This window comes from Vanacampus margaritifer, chromosome 3, assembly GCF_051991255.1.
Source record: "Vanacampus margaritifer isolate UIUO_Vmar chromosome 3, RoL_Vmar_1.0, whole genome shotgun sequence".
Lineage (NCBI taxonomy): Eukaryota > Metazoa > Chordata > Actinopteri > Syngnathiformes > Syngnathidae > Vanacampus > Vanacampus margaritifer.
The window spans coordinates 27,500,476-27,522,254 of record NC_135434.1 but is presented as its reverse complement, the minus strand read 5'-3'; the positions used below and the strand labels follow the sequence as shown (position 1 = coordinate 27,522,254).

The window sequence follows — 21,779 nt, the reverse complement described above, 5'->3', positions numbered from 1 at the left end:
AAGCGTAACTGCAGCATCTGTGTCAGGCTCGTTCATGGTGTGCGTGCAAGTACGCGCACGATCTTAAAGCAACAGCCACAGTTGACAAAGATAGACATGATTTCAAATGAGGTAAGAATAACTCCACCCCTCCCCTTTCCAAAGAAACTGTGGCGTGTGCAGGGTCCGCACACTACTATAAAGGGAAGAGAAAAGCTGATAGTTGCAGTCAGAGCAAAACAGTCAGGGCTCTTCGGCCTCATCTGGGCATTGGTGGAGCAGGCATGATGTAGAAAAAGCTTTAACATTACCTTTTTAAATGGCACAATGTATCTTTAATGATGTTTACAGGAGGAAACTTGTATATTTTTTCATTAAAGAATCATAACTGTAATTCAAATCTAATATTGAGGTCTAAGGAACTGAGTGATTGACACGACGTGGCAGATTTAGGACTCAGAGATAGGGGTTTGAGGCCAAGGCAGATATTTATTAAACAAAAAAAAACTCCTTGTTTAGCGGGAAAAAACAAAGGCTATTAAATGTTAAACTAAAGGCGCTCCAAAAGGGAGGATGTCTTAACTACAAACAAAACAATATCATTCCTTAAATAAAACGATACTGTGGCTATGCAAAGTTACAAACCAAAGTTCACACAAGAGACAGGACAACTGGCAATCAGGGTTGACACAGACACCACACGAGGAAGGGCAAGTGACCTGAAACGAGAGGAGTCAGACTTTTCACAATAAAACAGGAAATGACAAGACACCCTCACCGCGGTGTGACAACAACAAGGCTGAGGACTGTGACTGGCTCTGACGAAAACACTTTGGCACAAGACAGGGGAGACGCAGACCATTTAACACATGAGGGTAATGGGAAACAGGTGGACATAATCAGGATTGCCACTGACACCACATGAGGAAGGGCAAGTGACCTGAAACGAAAGGAGTCGGAATTTTCAAAATAAAACAGGAAATGACAAGACAACCTCACCACGGTGTGACATTACCCCTCCCTCTAGGGCCGACTCCCGACGGCCCAGGCTGGTCCGGATAATCCCTATAGAAGTCCTCAATTAGAGAGTCATCCATAATGAAGCGGGAAGGAACCCACTGTCTCTCCTCGGGCCCATACCCCTCCCAGTCCACCAAGAACTGCCTGCCCCGGCCCCGATTGCGGACAGCCAGCTGTTGCTTCACTTTGTAGACGGGGCCCCCATCCACAATCACAGGAGGCGGCGGCGGGCGAGGGAGCCGGAACCAGGGGACTCTTCCTGACTGGCTTGACTTGGCTAACGTGGAACGAAGGCAGGCAAAGACGGACAGCGGCCGGATTGATCACCTTGGAGATGGGGTACGGACCCACAAACCGTGGTGCCAACTTTTGGCATGGCACCTTCAAGTGAAGGTTCTCGGAGGACAGCCCCACTTTATGCCCCGGCTGGTATGCTGGAGCAGGTTTCCTCTTTTGATCAGCTGCTCGCTCGACTCTGTCCCTCTGGCGCTCCAGTACCTGCCGAGCGGCTGCCCAGATGCGATGGCAGCGGCGGACCAAGGCATGGGCAGAAGGAACAGAGACCTCAGACTCCAAGTTAGCAAAGAAGGGGGGATCGTAGCAAAAAACACATTTGAATGAGGTGAGTCCTGTGGCAGAAGTAGGCAGTGAGTTATGGGCAAGCTCAACCCAGACCAGGTGTTTGCTCCACGTTGCAGGATTCTGGGAGACTAGGCACCAGAGACCGGTTTCTAACTGTTGGTTGAGGCGCTCTGACTGGCCGTTAGCCTCAGGGTGGTAACCTGAGGTTAGGCTGGCTTTGGTTCCGTTTAAGCGGCAAAACTCCCTCCAGAAGCGAGACACAAACTAGGGCCCCCGGTCCGACACAATGTCTCTAGGGAACCCATGAACTCGAAAGACGTGGTTAATCATGACCTCAGCCGTTTCCTTGGCTGAGGGGAGTTTAGGCAAGGCTATGAATCTGACCATTTTAGAAAATCTGTCGACTACAGTGAGAACTGTGGTTTTACCTCGGGAGATGGGGAGTCCTGTGACAAAGTCCAGGGATATTTCTGCCCATGGTCTGGAAGGAATGGGCTGCAGCAGGCCCATGCGTGATCTGCTGGATGATTTATTTCGGGCACATACCGAGCAGGCCTCGATGTATTCTCGGACCTCCGGCTCCATGGAAGGCCACCAGAATCGCCGGGAGATAGCGTACATTGTCCGTCGGACTCCCGGATGACAGGAAAGAAGTGAAGTGTGGGCCCAATGGATCACCTGTGGGCGCAGCTGCACTGGGACAAATAGTCTATTAAGCGGGCATCCATTTGGTGGAGTTGCCTCACCTTTGGCTTGTTTAACGTCCTTCTCGATTTGCCATGTCACGGCTCCAACCACACAGTTCGGCGAAAGGATGGTCTCTGGTTCCTTAGCTACAGGCTCGAGGTCATAGAGACGAGACAGGGCGTTGGGCTTGACGTTACGAGACCCCAGCCTGTAAGTGAGAGAGAAAGAAAAACAGTTAAAGAACAGCGCCCACCTGGCCTGGCGTGGGTTAAGTCTCTTGGCTTTGCGTATGTATTCCAGGTTCTTGTGATCGGTCCAGACCACAAACGGATGTTTCGCCCCCTCAAGCCAGTGGCTCCATTCTTCCAAAGCAATTTTGACAGCCAGAAGCTCTCTGTCCCCAACATCATAGTTACGCTCTGCCTTGGATAGTCGTCGTGACAAGAAGGCACAGGGATGCATCTTTCCATCCTTCTCTGCACGCTGAGACAGGACAGCTCCGATCCTCTCATTGGACGCGTCCACTTCCACAACAAATTGCCGCTGTGGATATGGCATTGTGAGGATTGGTGCTGTGACAAAGCATTGTTTGAGTGCTTGAAATGCGGCTTCTGCCTCCGGGGACCAGCTGAACCTCACCAGAGGAGAGGTGAGGGCATGCAGAGGGGCAGCTATTGTGCTGAACCCTCTGATGAAGAGTCTGTAAAAGTTAGCAAACCCAAGGAATTGCTAAACCTTCTTGCGGCTAACAGGTGTGGGCCACTCCCTCACGGCATTACTTTTAGCCTGATCCATCTGTACCTTCCCAGGGGCTATGACAAAGCCCAGGAAGGAGATTGTTTTGGCATGAAAAACACTTTTCTCTGCCTTGACATAAAGTTTGTTCTCAAGTAGTCTTTGAAGAACCTTGGAAACATGGATTTGATGTGTGGCTAGATCTGACGAGTATACAAGTATGTCGTCTAAATAAACATACACAAACTGGTCCAGAAAGTCTCTCAAAACATCATTAATCATGGCCTGGAAAACAGCAGGAGCATTAGTGAGACCGAAGGGCATGACTAGGTACTCGTAATGGCCACTAGGTGTATTAAATCCTGTTTTCCATTCACATCAAACACGGATGACATGAGAGGGAGGGGGTAACGGTTTTTGATTGTAATGTCATTAAGGAGGCTATAGTCTATACAAGGCCGTAAGGAACCATCCTTTTTCCCCACAAAAAAGAATCCCGCTCCCGCTGGTGATGACGAAGGACGAATCAGTCCAGCCTTCAGTGAAGTTTCGATGTATTCCTTCAGGGCCGCCTTCTCTGGTCCTGAAACAGAATATAGGTGTCCCTTGGGAATGGTGGAACCTGGAATCAGCTCTATGACACAGTCAAAGGTACAATGCGGTGGGAGCGAAATGGCTTTGGTCTTGTTGAATACCTCCTGGAGGTGATGGTAGCAAGGAGGCACGATGCTCAGATTTGGGTATTCAGAGTATGTGAGGGAATTAACAGAAATATGATTAACAGTCGTAATGTCCGCTTCCTGAATTGGTGAACCAACCCCATGGCTCACACAATTCTTTCCCCATCCCAGAACTTCACCAGTCAACCAGTTTACATGGGGGTTGTGTTCACACAACCATGGGTGTCCCAGGACCAGAGTCTGTGAAGGAGACTGAAACACATGAAAAACTAGGTGCTCCTTATGTTTGCCAACTTGGAGCTGGATGGGTTCTGTGATGTGTTTAATGGTGAATAACTCACTACCATTTAGTTCCCTAGCCTTAATGGGCTTAATTAGCGGCTCAGTCTCGGCACTAAAATGTCTCACAAGTCCCCAGTCTCTCATCTGCCCCAGAGTCTATCAGGGCATGGAGGTCTGTGGAAGTGGTGCGGTAAATGATTTTTACTGGTGTGAGTTTTCGTGGGGCCGACACTGGAGTCGTAACTTTAGCTTTGGTCCTTTTGGCTGGGCAGGCGGCCACGAGGTGATCTTGGTTACCGCAGTAAAAGCACCGACCTTCCAGCTGTCGGCGCCGTCTCTCCTCCTGCGAAAGCCGCGCTCTGCCCAGTTGCATGGGCTCCTCCTCTGGTCCCAGGGAACGTGTTGGCGCTGAACTGACGAGGAACTGAGAGGAGCTGACACCTGATGCTTGGGAGAGCGGGGATCCCTCCGTCGTTCTTGCCCTGTGACAGCGGTTCTGCGTAACCTCCTGCAGCCGATGATCCGTCCAGATGGCAAGGGCGATGAGGGAGTCCAAGTCCGGTGGCAGATCAACTGAGATGAGGAGCTCTTGGATGGACGTCGCCAGGCCCTTGAGGAAGACGTCATAGAGCGCCGTGGAGTTCCAGCCACTCTCTGCCGCGAGAGTGCGGAAGCGGATGGCGTAGTCGCTCACGGAGTCTTTTCCTTGTTTCAGGCTGCTTAGCTGCCAGGCCTTTTCTCGGTCTGAACAGGCTGGATCAAAGACCCTCTGAAGAGTGGCTCGGAAGTCCGTGACGGAGCTGCAGAGTGGGGAACTGCGTGCCCACTCTGCCGTGGCCCAGGCTCTCCCAGTCAGGTGGGAAATCATGAAAGCCACCCAGGATCGATCTGTGGGAAAGGCCTGGGGGGAGTACTCAAAATGAATGTCACAGTCAGTCAAAAATGCCTTGCACTGTCCTGGCTCCCCAGAGAATTGCTCAGGTGAGGCTAGCTTGATCCCCGACCCGGCATCCGGCACGGGCGGAATCGGCATTGCTGCTTGAGTCTCTGGCACGGCAGGAGGGCTAGTGGTGCGACCCAGGTGACCCAGAAAGTCCTGTACCTGTGCTGTGAGCTGGACCATTTGCGCTGCCATGCCTGTCTGAAATCCCTCTTGCTGGGAGAGACGGGCTTCCTGAGCTTGCAGCGCTGCGGCCATTTGCTCCCTCTCTGCTGGGTCCATACTGGCGAAAGTCTACTGACATGGCGTGGCAGATTTAGGACTCAGACGCAGAGATAGGGGTTTGAGGCCAAGGCAGATATTTATTAAACAAAAAAAACCTCCTCGTTTAGAGGGAAAAAACAAAGGCTATTAAATGTCAAATTAAAGGCACTCCAAAAGGGAGGATGTCTAAACTACAAACAAAACAATATCACTCCTTAACTAAAACTATACTGTGGCTATACAAAGTTACAAACCAAAGTTCATACAAGAGACAGGCCAACAAGGCTGATGACTGTGACTGGCTTGAGTGCCTCTGACAAAAACACTTTGGCACAAGACAGGGGAGATGCAGACCATTTAACACATGAGGGTAATGGGAAACAGGTGGACATAATCAGGAATCAGGGTTGACACTGACACCACATGAGGAAGGGCAAGTGACCTAAAACAAAAGGAGTCAGAATTTTCAAAATAAAACAGGAAATGACAAGACAACCTCACCGCGGTGTGACAGTGATAAAAGAAAAAGGGGGTCTTCAACAGCACATACCGTCCACTTTTAAATTTTTATTATTATTTTTTTTTGTACTAGTTAAAAAAATAGTGGCCACCCTGCCACAAACCACCCAGCCCCGGCCCTACTGACCTTTTGCACATGACGTCACAACCCTCATGGGGACGCCCTCTAGGGGACACGGACGACAAAAAAGCCACTTGCCTGTATTTTAACCATTGAATCTTGTACAGCGTAACATCTATTATCTTATAAAATGGTCATATCTTTTTTTGCGGTCGGTTGTACCAACAGACAAAGGAGTAAACCAAATGTTGCTTTTTATCGCATACCTACTAATGAAGACAAAAGACGTCAATTGGTAGCAGCAATCAACAGAAAGGACTGGCAGCCCACAAAGTATTCACAGATTTTATTGTGATCATTTTTTGCAAGGTTAGTAGATAAATGTTGTAATTAGTAGATAAATGTTCATACATTTTGCTAGTAAACGTACACACAACGTAACAAAGATTGTAACAGAGGTGTCGAATTGCGTGTTTCAAATCACATTAACGAGCCAGATAGTTAGCGTCCACTTCAACTGTACGAACACACAGCTTAGTATTAAAATGCACCTTCTTCAAAACTAGTAAGTGCATTTGAGTGTTTAATAATGGGGGATTTCATCTTTGTGCTTGGAGTTTTTCACTCTGGAGCCGGAGTCATATTCATGAAATTACTGCATAGATTGCCACTACTATAGTAATTTGTTCCATGCTAGTAAACATAGTAACATAACACCATCACAGCGTTTAAATATAGAACAGACTATGTAAAAATAAGTTAGTTAGAATGCTGAACAAGTTTTGTCTTTGCATTACGAGGTATATTGTCTGCCGACAAGCTTTTAAATCAGCCCCGTTGTAAGGAGGAGAGACGGCATTGACTACATAATGATACAGGTCGTGCGCTGTGAATTCCGGCAAAACCGGCGATTTGATTAAATTGGTAAAAACAGCATGCAACAACAGAAGGTAAGGGCTGTTTTCAAATTAGCGATCTCCAACTAAAGTAAATTTTGCGCTCTGTCAGTCCCGACTAAATGTGCAACTTCGACTGACAGGCGACCTTCGGTTGAAGTAATAGATTCCATGGCTCTATGGGAAATAATAACTTTTAATTTATAAAATAACAGTCGCTAAGTCACTAAGTCGCTCCGGGTCACGTCCACTTCCATTCAACAATCATTTCCTTCCGCCGTCCGTCATAGGGCAGATCATGTGACGTCGGTGCAAATGGTCAATACTAACTGCCTACGAGCTGTATATGTCTAATCTGTACGTACACCGAATAGTTTATATATAGCGTATTTCCACTGGAGCCCAGCACCGCACTGCTTGGCACGCTCAGCCCAACCCACGCACGCACTGTGTTTCCACCTCCAATGTGCATCTGAGACGCTGGGCGAAAGTAGCGCATAACCGCCTGCGATCCAATAGTAGAGCGCGGGAAACAACACATAACCAAAACGCAGAAGCCATGGAGGACGACGCTGCCCGGTATCGGTTGCTCGTTCTGTTTTTTGTGGTGCTTCAGATGTGGCGCTTCTGCAGAGCTCACAAAGCAAAAAGGATCGCTACTGCGAAGAAAAGGACGATGTTTTATCGTCGGAAAGCCCTCGAGGCTATACAGGCTGATAGCAGTGGGAGCAAAAAAGAAGACGAACACTTGTCGAAAAGGACACGGCTGGTAAGTTGTTTTGTTTTTCCCCTCGCCGATGTCCATTACTGATGACATCACAGGACCGACCACCCAATCAACTGCCGTGGTGTTTTACGTCATGTCCTGGGCTCGCTCTGAGCTCGCTCTGACCCAACGTAGGCGTAGGGCCGCGAGCAGCTCCGCACGGTCCACTTCCGACACTGTCAGCTGTAATGGAAATGCTCGCCAACACCGTGCTGGCTTCGTGCGGTGCTGGGCTCCAGTGGAAATACGCTAATAGTAGTTTGCTCGTGAGATTGAAGGAGCAAGATGGCCGCCCTGTCGCTTCAACGGCTTGTAAGGGTGTGTATGGTCTATCGGCTATCCAGTCATATATTCAGATCAGTGGGCACACACAACACTTAAGAGGAGGGAGGCTACCCTCTTGTCCACTGATGTGAACCCCAATGTACAGGCACCAAGCAGGGGGTGTTATACAAGCATGCCCACACCTCATCGGTAAATTCAGGAGTTTCCCAAACAGCCGGTCCAACGGCCAGGACCTCATACTTCTTCAAATAAACACTGATTGTGATCCTGTGAGCACATTCAGTTGTAATATCGATTTTTGGAACAAATGCAATATGAATACAATATAAAATTTATGTTGGATGAATGGTAATCTACAGTAGGCCTGTATAAGGGTTAAAGTGATACAACTTCATGAACACTTGGTGAATTATACAATGGACTGGTCTGAGCCATAAAACGACAGTAATTCTGTAATGTTCGAGAATGTTAAAAATGTGGAAATTCAGACAATTTGTTCTGGAAGTGGATTTCTATAATTTGGTAGCAACGCTATATTTTTGCTAATATTTTCGCTAATATTTTCCACTTTCCTAATATTTTTCACTTTAAAAAAAATATTTGCATTTGTGAACGTCCTCTTTTATCCCGGAGGACATGGAAGTATCTAAGTTTTTAAAAAAAGGAAAAAATGCAAAAAAATTTAGCATTTCGAAAATTTGCTGTTTGATATTTTATCGTTATCAAAAAGATAACAAACTGTGATGCTAATGTATTGAATCAATTAAAACAACATTATTCATAACAATTTTAATGAACAAGAATCTACATGTTCATCACTTAGGGCCAGTTCTGGGTTGGAGCCTCTTTTGATGGGGCAACAATGGACGAGGAAGACGAAGGTAATGTAGAAACTTCTGCCATAGGATCAATATATTCCGAAGCCGAGGTTGGAGCGATCATTCCTGTGTGTGTGTGTGCTCAAAATGTGTCATGCAGCTATTAAAGAGTATTCTTCTACTTTTACTTATACCGAGTCTACTTTTTTAAATTTTTTTTATACCGAGTCTACTTTATGATTATAGTGACAATGATGTGCATCGTAAACAAGTGGTTCTCAACTTTTCAGTGACGTACCACTTATGAAATATTTTTTCAGCCAAGTACCACCTAACCAGCGCAAAGCATTTCTGGTTGGAGAAAGAAAAAGGAAAAAAACTAATGCTGTGCCGTCATTTTCTGATTTATTAAACTTTGGAACTCTGTTTGTATTTATGTGGTCTCTCTTGAACTATTTGGAAATAAAAATATATAACTAAGAAAATAAATAGATTTCATTATAAATAAAGGTTTGTGCACATAAATCAACATAAAGTGTTTTCCTTTGGGATCATAGTAAAGCTCTGTTCTCAAAAATAAATACTCAACTGAATTTTAAAAATGTTTTCAAATAATTGACAGGTGGCATATGGACCCCTTCTTTAACCCTGGAGAACCCAAGAACCCTTTTCTTCTTTGGAAAATTATGAATTATACATTAAATGAATGATGCAATGAATAAATTCACTGAACACCAAAATATATGTTTTTTCAATTTTAACCCTTTATTCCCTAATTTAGGATTAGGGCGAAATTTGACCCTTTTGCGATTTAGGGGTATCATTTCGAAAAATCAGAATAACAAAAACTGTCAATAAACTATTTAGAATTTAAGAAAATAATCAATCAAATACACAGCTACATTGAACAATACAATTTTTTTGTTTTATTTGTTGCATTGTAGAACTGGATTTTGAATGTACAAACACACTTTGGCCAATGGAAACAAGAACACAGGGACAAAATCACTGCTGGAAAAAAACAAACAGGTCTTTGTTATTTGAGTAGCAGAATTTATAGGGCCCCTCCGTCAGTCATCACTTTATCGTGGTGGAGGGGTTTGCGTGTCCCAATGAGCCTGGGAGCTATGTTGTCCGGGGCTTCATGCCCCTGGTAGGGCCACCCAAGGCAAACAGGTCCTAGGTGAGGGACCAGACAAAGCATGAACACAAACCTTGGATCTTCGTTTCCCTTGCCCGGACGCGGGTCACCGGGGCCCCCCTCTGGAGCTAGGCCTGGAGGTGGGGCTCGAAGGCGAGCGTCTGGTGGCCGGGCCTATACCCATGGGGTCCGGCCGGGCACAGCCCGAAAAGGCAGCGTGGGTCCCCCTTCCCATGGGCTCACCACCGGTGGAAGGGGCCAAAGGGGTCGGGTGCGCAGTGAGTTGGGTGGCAGCCAAAGGCGGGGGCCTTGGCGGTCTGACCCCCGGCTACTGAAGCTAGCTCTGGGGACATGGAATGTCACCTCTCTGACAGGGAAGGAGCTCGAGCTGGTGTGCAAGGCTGAGAAGTTCCGACTAGATATAGTCGGACTCACCTCCACACACGGCTTGGGTTCTGGTGGTGGTGGGGGTGCTGGGGTGGGGGGGTATCTGGGGATTTGGGGACCTGGGGGTGGGTGGGGCTGGGTTGGGGTGGATGGCGGGGGTGGAGGGAGCGGGGGTTGTGGGTGCCTGGTGGGCCTGCAGTGCCCCGTCCTGCTGCGTTGGATTGGGGGCGCGGGCCGCGTTGGGGTGGGGGGCGCTCCTGCTCCTGGGTTTGCTCTCCGGCCGGTGGCCCCTGCGGGGCCCGGGGGTCGTCCTTTGGCGCTGCCGCGGCCTGGGGGGCCCTGAGGTGTTGCGCTTGCTCTGTCCTGGCGGGGGTCGACGGCTCCCCTCTTTGGTGGAGATTTTCATGTATGCCAGATCCACCACACCAGCATCTATCGAAACTCAGACACAATTTGTTTCTCCCTCAGGTCATTGATTCGGTGGAGGCTGGTGTCTGTGGATCTCACTCTGCTTCGTCTGTCCTTTCTACCTTTCCTCAGTTTCTCCTTTGGGCCCTTGAGGTCTCCCTGATTTGTTGGAATTTAGATGTCTCTGGGGCTGGTGAAGGACTCTGGTTAGTGGCCCGGTGGGTGGTGTCTGGTCGGTGCTGGGCTTCGCTTTTCTTTCTTTTCTTTGGTCCCTCTTCGGGTCTCCTGGCGGCCCCACGACTCTGGCTGGATTTTGAAGTGTTCGGTTTAGGTGAACGGTATGGGAATTCTTATTTTTTTTTCTACACGCACGCACACACGCACGCACACACACACGCACAAACACACATACAAAAAAAAAGGAAAAAAAAGGGAGAACAATGATGATGACATGTCAAATGATCAATACTGAGCTCTCCCAAAAAAAAAAAGAATAGCCAACTGACTTTAAAATTCATTTTATGAGCTTTTATTCTTCTGAAATGTTTACATAGACTGTACTTTTTAAATATATTTTAAACCCTCTCGTACCCTCCATTTGAGAACTGGCTTAAACGATACAAAAAGATGAACATTTCATAAAATATTACATGCCTTTTCCCTCCTTTCTTGATGAGTGAAAAGTTTGAGTGAAAGTTTCACTTCCCCTATCCTTACAGAGTTATGAACTACAAGTAGTAATTTGTTTATTATTTTACTAAGCGAGCAAATTAGCTGATTTAGAACAATAGCTATCTCTCATTTAGTCTTATCACTTACTCTTAAAAAATATTTCAATTAACTTTAGTTTTAAGTCATGTAAATGCATCCTGTCAGACCAATCCTAAAAATGCAATGTAAAACTATCTTCCGATGACTGCATACTGAAAGACCCAGCAGGGCACACAGAGGGCAGGCATTCACACCTTGTTAAGTTTTACAACTGGTGCATTTGTTAGTCCCACTCAGCGATTGTCGTAACAACTTGGTCTCAGCTTTGAAGTGACCTTCCTGCTTATTGCGCTCAAATGAGGTGTTGAAGAAATGCGTTTCTCTTCCTGAACAGTGGGATTAGGAACACGACTCTGGGTGCATACTGACACAGTGTATGAGGTTGTTTCAGTGGCAAGTGACAGTTAATGTGACCCCAAGGTAATTTAAAGGATTTTAACTTCTGCATTGCATTTTAACTGGTACTGCTGTTTTACAAGGACATAGTTAAATTGTTGTTGTTGTTGTTGTTATTGTTGGACACAGGATATACATAAATCAAATTAAAATATGCAATAAATCTCATGGACAATCCCCAGCATTTTATTGATATACACTATAAAAAAAAACTGTAATGTAACAGAATTTTACTTTTCATTTTACCGCTTTTTTCTGTATTTTAAAAATATGATTTAATTTATAAAAATAAACTCTGATTTTACATGTCAAATATGAGTATACATTTCATCAGATCTAAAATTAGAAACAACAGTGGCAGCGTGGATCAGTGGTAGAGTGGTCGTATGGTATCCCAGAGGTTTCAATTCCCTTGGTGAACATGTTGAAGTATTGAGCAAAATACTGAACTCCTAATGTTGCGTCATCAGAAGGTGAATGACTACCGGTAATCTAAATGTAAAGCGGTTGAGAGCCTCATAAGGGGGATAAATGCTATATAAACTGACTGAGTGCAATTTCTGCAGAAACTGCGTGGGAATGTTGAAAGCGGAATGCTTATGAGAAAGTAATTTCTGTTATTTCACAATACTTTTCTGGTGCCCCAGCTGCCGGAAAATTAGCGTTTTTTGTTTGTTTTTTGTTTTATATGAGAAAGTCATTTTCTGTTATTTGACCAAGGGACAGATTCACCTCAAATATACAATCAGGAGCTGAAAACACATTTAAAGCAATAAAAAGTTAATCTTGCCCCTCACACCTAAACCAAACGTTGTGGACTGCAAATTCTTGCTCTATTTAGTGTATTTTTTTAGCATCCTGAATATGATTCTAGCATGCATTTCATTGTGCACATGTTCATTTTGAAGATTTTGACAGATTCATCTCAAATATACAATCAGGAGCTGCAAACACATTTAAAGCAATAATAAATTAATCTTGGCTCTCATACCTAAACCAAACGTTGTGGACTGCATATCACTGAGCCATGCCGCCCCATGGTAAATTAGCAATGTTTTGTCTGTCACAATTTCAAACACCCTAGAAAATGTCAAAGATCCGTTTGCCAGAATAAGTGCCTTTCTGATGACACCTGTTGTAAGATGCTGCAGGTTGCTGGGATCAAGTACCATATTAGTGTCAGTGCCACCAGTTTTGTACACTATTTCGCTCACTGCTAGAGGTGCATTACTACACAACAACCGCACATTTGTCATCTAGATTTCTATATTATTTTTACTCATGACTAAATATACCTGTAAGAGTTTTGTCACAAGTCTCAAATCTTCATTTATAGGCCGTTGTGCTTTAAGTTGGGTAATGTGAGCATTAAAAAAAATCAAGGTGCAGGTCCATGCCTATCTTAGCGTTTAAGTGACTTGAGAAGAGCCTGTAGTGAATCCTCAAGTTCTTTACTTTTGATTTGCTCCTTTATAAAGTAGACCACCCAGTTCTGAACCTTTGCCTCTATTTTTGCAGGGTCAGAAAAGGGAGGCCAGTTGCTCTTTATGGTGGAGAGTTTTACGACGAGGTCAGAGTTTGTCGCAGACCACCACTTGTTACTGCAGTTGTAGGAGCCCTGTGCCATACATGGGCCTTTCAATGTGGAGTTTGCATGTTCTGACACCACTTGTGTGGGTTCTAGCTGGGTACTCCGGCTTGCTCCCACAGTCCAATAGCAGGTTAACTGAAGACCTCTTATTTGTTGATATTTGTGAATAGTTATCTCAGTCTCTCTCTCTCTCTCTCTCTCTCTCTCTCTCTCTCTCTCTCTCTCTCTCTCTCTCTCTCTCTCTCTCTGAGAGAGTCTGTCTGTCTGTCTGTCTGGGTCATAACTAACCCAACTATGAGTCAAAAATGGACAGATGTTTTACTTGGGTCTATTTGACCCAACTTTGAGTCAAGAAATGGGTCTTTTAGTGTAAAACAACTCATAAATATTGGTCAGATACTTTAGTTAGGTCCAAAAATTGGGTCATTTTGTATAAAACAACTCCTAAAGTTGGGTCAAATTGACCCATAAAGTGGATCAGTCCATTTTTAGTCCATAATTGGGTTTTTGACCCAACTGTTTTTAGAGTGCAGAGTCCCTGGTTCAAAACTTGGTGCAAACCCTTCTATCTGGAGTTTGCATGTTCTTCCTGTGCTCAGGGCTGGACTGGCCATCTGGCATTCAGGACAGATGCCCAGTGGGCCAGCCTCTTTTGGGGCCGTTGCAGTGCTTTTTCATTATTATTTTCATACATTTTACCACAAGAGACTGGCCCATAATTTAGAAGGATCAGTCAATTACTCCATTTCGAATCTGCATAGCAAACTGACACATCATCAATAAACATCAGTAGCAGAACTACGTGTTAGGCACGAGCCGGGCCGGTGGGCCTAAGTCAAACTGCCAGGGCCGATTTTTTTGTGCCAGTCCATCCCTGCCTGTGCTTGCACTACAGGTTCTCTAGCTCCCTCCAGTCCATTCAGTGATTTTGAATGGTTGTGAGTGTAAATGCACGGCCCAAGTCAACTGGGATGGGCTCCAGCTCTCTGGTATGCAATAGAAAATCCGGTATGCAATACAGAAAATTTATGGACAGATTGACATTTTGATGGTTTAATTTTAGTGTGTTTTGGTCAATATCCTACTTAGACTGCCTTTCCCCGCTGTTGTGTTTAGTTTATTAGGTTTGTCTTGTTTGGTAAATTAACACTTCACACATAGGAGGGCCTGAGCTGACATTCAAATGCTGTTTTGTGATTATTTTTTTTTTAAGTAAATGAAAGGTAAGGTACATATGAATCTACTCACATATTTACTTTTTGCACAGTTTCCTGATTTTTGTAATATTTTTCTTCAATCAACCATTTGTTTGTGTGCATGTAGTAGCCTGTGGCGTGATGACGCATATTATCTTCTATTGTTGTTCTTTGCAAATTTCTTTCCTGGATCAAAAAATTATTGCAATTCTAATTTCAATACTTATAATCTTCTCTTGAGTTGTTCTCATCAGCTCACGCTTGACAGAGGTAAGACTATTTTTTTCTACATCCTTTTCAAACAGAACCTTGTTTTTGAAAATGAATACTGGTAGAGTAAAAATGATGTCATAGCTAAATAAAAATGTTCATTTTGTTGTGTATGTACAATTGTTTACATATATATGTATGTATTTATTTTATTTTCAAATAAAGTTTGTCTAACAGAGGTAAGACTGTATCCTGTTCATCCTGAGATGTTGATTGCACATTATGCAAGGACGAAACAGGCCTTTTGTCTACATGATTTGTTGTAATGTGAACTGGAAGTGTGACCAGTTAACATAAAATGAAAGGGGAGTGTGGTGGTGGTGGTAGTAGTAGGAGGAGTCTGCTTACCACACCCATGTCTACTCACTTTTAAATACAATGCAAGAGAAATGATCGTGGAAGCTAGATGGGAGGGATAGTTTGCTCTTCTAATTGAGGAAATTAATCTGTAATTAAAGAAATTGTTAACTTTAAAGCTTTTATTTCCTCATTTTAATCTTGGGAGAATTTTTCTGACCACACACATTAGAGAACGTTTTGGGCATGACTTTGCCTTTCAATATATAAGCAAGACAAAAACGGAATCCTCCGTAGAGTGAAGCCTTTTAATGTCCAGAATTTACCCACATAGATCTCTAGCTGAGTTTAATTTTATTTGACACTTATGTGAAATGTGACCTAATCTGTACTACAATGGATGTAGCTGGATGGACCGCTGAGGAGCTACATGGATTTTTGGAAGAGGACTCCAACACTCTATCAACTGGATCCGATTTTTGATAAATCAGAGAGAATCACAGTGCTGATACCAGAGACTGCGGTGGTGTGAATGGACTGGTGTGGAGTGCATATGCGAAACTGTGGCTGCTTTATTGTGCTAAATTGGGATACACCTTTTTCAGAATCCACTTCTTGATTGGCTTCAACAGGAAAGAGAATGTACGGAATAAACCAGTGCTGTATTTACATGTAAGTCCTCTTTTAACCTGATTCAAACTCTTTGACTTTAGCTTTGACTGTCAGAATTCTTTTTTTGGTAACTTTTTTTCTTTCTTTTTTTTGTAACTTTTTTTCTTTCTTTTTTTAACAGATCATTTCAGTTGTTCATGCTTTGGAGTCATGCCAAGGTAAGAATCTAGAAACTTCCTTCCTTGTTCTGTTTTCTGTGCCATCTCCCAAAATTATTAAGAATGCAAATAGCAATTAGATGGTTCTGTGTAAAAACATATTACAACTTCAGTGACCTCAGACGTTGGCTAAATACCAGATTAGAAAGAAAACATTACAGATCTCATTTTTCCCTTTGCAAAAAAGGGGGAGAATCACCCATCTCCTAATTTTAACCAGTACGTGAGGACGCAGGGCGCAGGGACGGACCAGGTCAACCACAGGCAGGTCAGGATTTACCAGCTCTACAGCCGCACCAGTGCAAAACACGTCCAGATTCAGGGCAAAAGGATCAGCGCCACAGCTGAGGATGGAAATGTCTATGGTAAGAGTTATCTCACTCTAACTCATTCAGAAACATTAAGTCAGAAACATTAAGTCATAAATTTGAAAACATCTTTTTAAACTTTTGTATTACATGCATACAGCAAAAACATACAGTTTATAATTTTGGAAACTAACAGATATGCATTAGATGGAACGTCATTGTTGTTAAATGACTTCACTTGGCATTGGCTGTGGATAGCTCACAGTCACACTTTTATGAATGAATGAATGTTTTAGACATTTTACTATATTATTACATAAAAAGTAGGGATCAATTACATAATTTGTTTAGCATCACAAGACTCCTGCTGGCAAAAAGCAAATTTTCTGCTCAGACTGATTGCTGGAGGTTGTGTGGAAATTCTGTGGCAAATCACTTTCATGTGTTTTGGGATTGTCCCTTGTGACACCATATTGGCATGATATTCAAGACTTGTTGGAGAAGGTATTTAAGTGTAAAATTCAATTTGACTTTAAAACTCTGTCTTAATGATTTAGGACAACTCAAGTAGGGGTTGGGGCTCGGGGGGTGGATGTAGGAGAAAATGTTAGCATGTTAGAAGGATTTGACTAAGAAATGGTTGAAGAGAGATATACCAACAATAAATTAATGGATTGATAGAGTGTATAGTATATATGTTATGGAGAGAGTTTCAGCTATATTATGATGTAAAATTGATATCGTCAATGAAATTTGGATGAAATGGACTATTTTTGTTTCTAATGTAAGCTCTGACTGTCTAAACTGTGTGCTATCATAGATTATTTTATTCAATTATAAAAGAATGATTGGGTATTTATGTTCTATAGACTGAACTTAAGATAGACTCAATAATCAAGTTCTCCTCTGCTTAATTCTGTTTCTGTTTTAAAAAATAAATAAAAATACATTTGTTTATTTAGGTATGTTGTTTATTTTTTGTTGTCGTTTTTTGTCATTTTGTTTTTGGTAAAAGGGCTTTTGCTTGTGTGTGGAACATTGATTAAAAAGTAAATTTTCAACAAAAACAAAAGACTCCTGCTGGGCGTGCTTCGTCCTTAGGCCCAGTCAGGGTTCACCTCCAACCACCCTGTAAAATCCCAACCCCCACTGCATGTTAATACAACCGATCTGCTTTATTCATGAAGTCATCGTCTAGCAAATTAGTGGCTGATAGGCAAAGTAATTTGTTTATTTGTTTCAATGGCCCCAATACACAAAGTTGTTGTATTTCCCAACTGCCGCACTTTTCAGGAAGTTAAATTGCATTGAGAATGTATATTCTACATGAATCCGTTTGGTTAATCAAGGGGCTTAGCAAATAGTGTTAATTTTATCCGCCATTTTAAAATTTAGACTCAGTTTTAGTCCAGTTTCAATCACGCTTGTTAGTTTTTATCACAGTTAGTCAACCTCATCCCAATTTTATTTTGTCCATTTTTAGTCGACTATAAATCTAGCATTTTAGTCTTTATTTTAGTCCAAGAAAACATAATTTTATTTATTTAATTTTAGTCAACAAAAACTGTCAACGTTTTAGACTAGTTTTAGTCAGGACAATCATTTTACCCCTATATTTTTTGTCAGCAGATTATGTTGAATATTTTGGATCTAAAACTATTTGACATAAAATTTTCTCCCATCTTTTTGATGAAAAACAACTTGACACACAATTACAGTATATCAAGAACTATGGCTCTATGCTATGAGCTAGTAAATTAGCCAGCATCAGTTATCGGTCGGATTAACATTATTGTTGGAATGTTATAGCTGTGTATTGCGGATTAATGTTACGTTATAACTATAAAAATGTTTACAAAATCATATCAGAGATTGTGCTTCATATGTCCAAGGTTGTATTGTTTCAATCAAACCACAACCTTGTGCCACTAGTGCCTGCACCTTATATCAAAGAACAAATCATTCATCCAGATCTGATCGAGTTTGTCTATCTGAATTGTCCATGACATCTGTCAACCTTGTATTTGGTGACTTAAAATAATATGTGCTTTTTATTTTCTTGCAGCTCGTCTCTTTGTTGAAACAGATACCTTTGGCAGCCGTGTCAGGATAAAAGGTGCAGAAAGTGGACGGTACCTGTGCATGAACCGGAAGGGAAAACTTGTTGGAAAGGTACTTTATATGTATTTGTAGAGCCATGTATTATAATAAAATATATATTCATAATCATCTATTCAATTTATTCTTTCTATCTATCTATCTATCTATCTATCTATCTATCTATCTATCTATCTATCTATCTATCTATCTATCTATCTATCTATCTATCTATCTATCTATCTATCTATCTATCTATCTATCTATCTATCTATCTTTCTTTCTTTCTTTCTTTCTTTCTTTCTTTCTTTCTTTCTTTCTTAAACACGGTTATGTCTTTGACCACTGGTTAAGTAGATATAACCGAACGTTAATGGCACTATTACCTTGTTGTCCAAAACTCTGTTAACTTTAATCAGCTAGACCACAACTAGGGACCGCCGCTAACTTTTTACAGTTTTTCTTCATAGGTTTGGCACATATCTTGAAACTGATATGACATTTTTAAAACTGCAAGCTCATTTGGCCAAACAGACTTACATTTGTGCACAGCCTCACAATCAGTTCATTAGCAAAAGCACATATCTATTCCAAAACTGCTCACACATGCTTCACTCCAAGTTCCTTTCCCAAACAAAGAGTCGGTACATTCACAACTGTAAAGATCCTTCTCAATTGCTTTGGCTCATCTTCATTCATTTAGTTCTTTTGCCAAAAAGAACTTGGATGATTTTGCACAACTCTTTGGATCATCTGCAAAAGCTCATATCTTTCCCAAAACAGCTCACCTATATGTTAAAATCAAATTTCTATGTCATACAAGTAGTCAGTGCCACCAAAATGCATCGTCCCTCTGGCATTCTGGGAGCACCACAAGTCAAAATCATTAGATGTTGCTAACAAAATACAATTATATATAAAACTGAGGGAAAGAAAAAAGGATTTTACAAGAGCAGTTTTCAGAGTTTGAGGTTTGACATACTCCACTCACTGTCAAGGAAATTGCAACACTTTTTATTAACACAAAGTTACTTACCCATTAGTGTAAGCCGAAATCTGTATGTTCATGAAAAAATAATAACTAAAATTAAACCTAGCGCACAGCGTAAATGAAGAATCAATTACTGTAACACTTTCACTACACAGTAAATTCTGTTGAGTAAATTTGACTCTATTTAGAGTGGGACCAAATAGACTCAGTTTTAGAGTGATATTTACACTTGGAAGAGTGTAAAGTAAAGAAGTGAAAAGTAAACAAGAAAAAGTCACTCAAGGGTTGAGGAACGAACTCACGACCTTCAGCTTGGGAGACAGAGCTCCTGCTGTGTGTTACTGTAGTAAGTATATCGCCGTGTCAGCTGGAATCTTCATAACTGCAAGACCACTCTTTACTCTCTTCCAAGTGTAAATATTACTCTAAAACTGAGTCTATTTGGTCACACTCAAAATAGAGCCAAATTTACTCTACAGAAATTACTGTGTAGTCACTATTGTCACCTTCCCCCTCTTGGCCATCCATACGCTGCTCACTGTTTGGCCAAAAGTTTTCATCCACGTCGCAGCCGATATTTTCCCCTTGCAATGCTGCGAGGAAAAAAACGGTGTGAATGTCTCAACCATCCTCTACACCACTGGCATGCACAGGTAGACCCCTAGTGGTGCTCACACCCTTGCCCCTCTGCCCTCTCTCAAAAAAAGTGCCCTTTGGAAAGTTAGTTTTTTTTTGTTTGTTTTTTAAATAAACACATTACTGTGGACAGGTCAATGTTGACACAATCTTTTAGAAAAGCTGCATGATTAATCGCTTGTGAACCCCCACCCCAATATGCACCGACCTAGCTCTCTCTCTCTCTGTCTCGCTCGCTCGCTTCTTTTGTCACGTAAACACTTATTACTCACGATCGCGGTGTGGGACAGACACACACACACACATCTCCTTCCCCCGCTGCTCCACACCTGCCAGGTAACTGTGTTATAATCCAGTTTGTTTTCCCTCTATTCCCTACCTCTAATCATTTTGTTGTGCAGTAGCATGTCTCATACAGCACAAACAACTAAGCATAAATTAGCCGATATTAGCCACCCAGTTTAAAATGCTATATGCTAATTCAATAATAAATAACATGATAACCACCACATAGTAAGACTAATGACGGTGAAAGAAAGCTCTCTGTTATCCGTTTATTAAAAAGCATTGTACTTTGGATCATTGCAATTTGATTTGTGGGGATTATTTTGACTTCACAATGTGATGAACTGCTGTTTGTGTCTGGTTTGTATTATGCTAGTAGTCACATTCAAAAACAATCCAATACATAATTGGTGATCGAAGTATTTGCATTGAGTTGCATTCTGGAACTATCAGAAATGCCCGGATGTTTGGAATTGTCAATTGCCTGTGAAAAATACCCTTTTGCCTTCTTGTAATGACAACAGTAAGTCTTATTCATTCTCATGCCATTTGTCTATTTGATTACAATTGGTCTATTTATTTAGTAATTGTAGCATAATGGCTAGAAAGGAGAGTCTGAAAAGGGGAAAAGAAAAGGAGCTACAGCGAAGCAGTCAAGGGAAGCATCTCTCTGCTCTCTTGGATGCAATCAAATACGCAAGAAGATGAAAGGTCAGACTCACAGTCAAGAGTCATGTTAACTAGAGTTTTGCACCTTTTAAAGATCCCATTTTAATATTGATTTGCTCCTAAAGGTTAATTGAATTGAAAAATCTTTTTTTTAAGTATTTTGTAATAAATCAGCAGCCATGAAGCTATTATTAGCTAAATTGTTAGCTATTATTTAGTACAAACCATAACTAGAAGTTACTTCTATGCTACAAGTCTTGCAGTTATGTTGCCCTAATAGGCTGTTATTAAAACTAGCTCTGGGGTATTATTAATTATTATTATCTGTGTGTAATGTTTATTTAAAAACTTCTATTGTTATTTCCGAAACACCCGGGCATTTCTGATATGTCCCCAATGCAAATGCTTCCTTTATACGATGAAAACAAACGGCAGAGTGTAATGCTTTTTTCTGTGACTCTCATACAAACAACATCTCATCACATTTTGAAATCAAAATAATACTCACAAATCAAATTACAACAATCCAAAGTCCAACGCTTTTCAAATTGATGGCCATCTTGACTTGTGACGTCATCTCGGAATTGTCAGTAAGGTATATTCCTTTTGCACAAAAGTGTTTCAGTTTCAAGAAATGTGCCAAACCTATAGAGACAAACTGTAACAGTGTGGTTAACTCTGTGTTCGTGGATAATGCTGCCTTCATGATGCCTGTTGACCACAAGAAAAAGAGAGTCTATCGAGGGCTTGGCTTTGACATTGGTGATTATTCTGATGAAGAGTTATGAGCACGCTACCGCTTAGCAGTATTACAATGCCAAGTCTCATGCTGAGTCAAAAGAGAAATAATAAAAATGTGTTTTTTAAGATGAGTTCTACAAATGGACAGAGAGGGGGCTTGCCTGACATTTAGTGGGAGGTGTTTCCAAAGAGAGGTTACCTGTAATGCATCTTGTTTGCTTTCACTTCAATAATCAAACAGACAACAACAC

General features: G+C 42.2%; 1 protein-coding gene across 2 annotated transcripts in view; it reads left to right on the top strand.

Moving 5' to 3' along the window:
* Positions 1-21,779, top strand: part of fgf17 (fibroblast growth factor 17) — a 35,833-nt gene that overhangs the window by 2,062 nt on the left and 11,992 nt on the right. Inside the window, exons 2-5 of one of the 2 annotated variants that reach the window (XM_077562044.1) lie at positions 13,136-15,643; positions 15,765-15,801; positions 16,022-16,166; positions 18,175-18,281. In XM_077562044.1, the coding sequence (XP_077418170.1) occupies positions 15,612-15,643; positions 15,765-15,801; positions 16,022-16,166; positions 18,175-18,281 (321 nt within the window). In that variant the 5' untranslated portion in view covers positions 13,136-15,611. Of the gene's footprint in view, positions 1-13,135; positions 15,644-15,764; positions 15,802-15,988; positions 16,167-18,174; positions 18,282-21,779 lie in introns of both variants that reach the window. The other variant, XM_077562043.1, reaches the window with a different exon arrangement.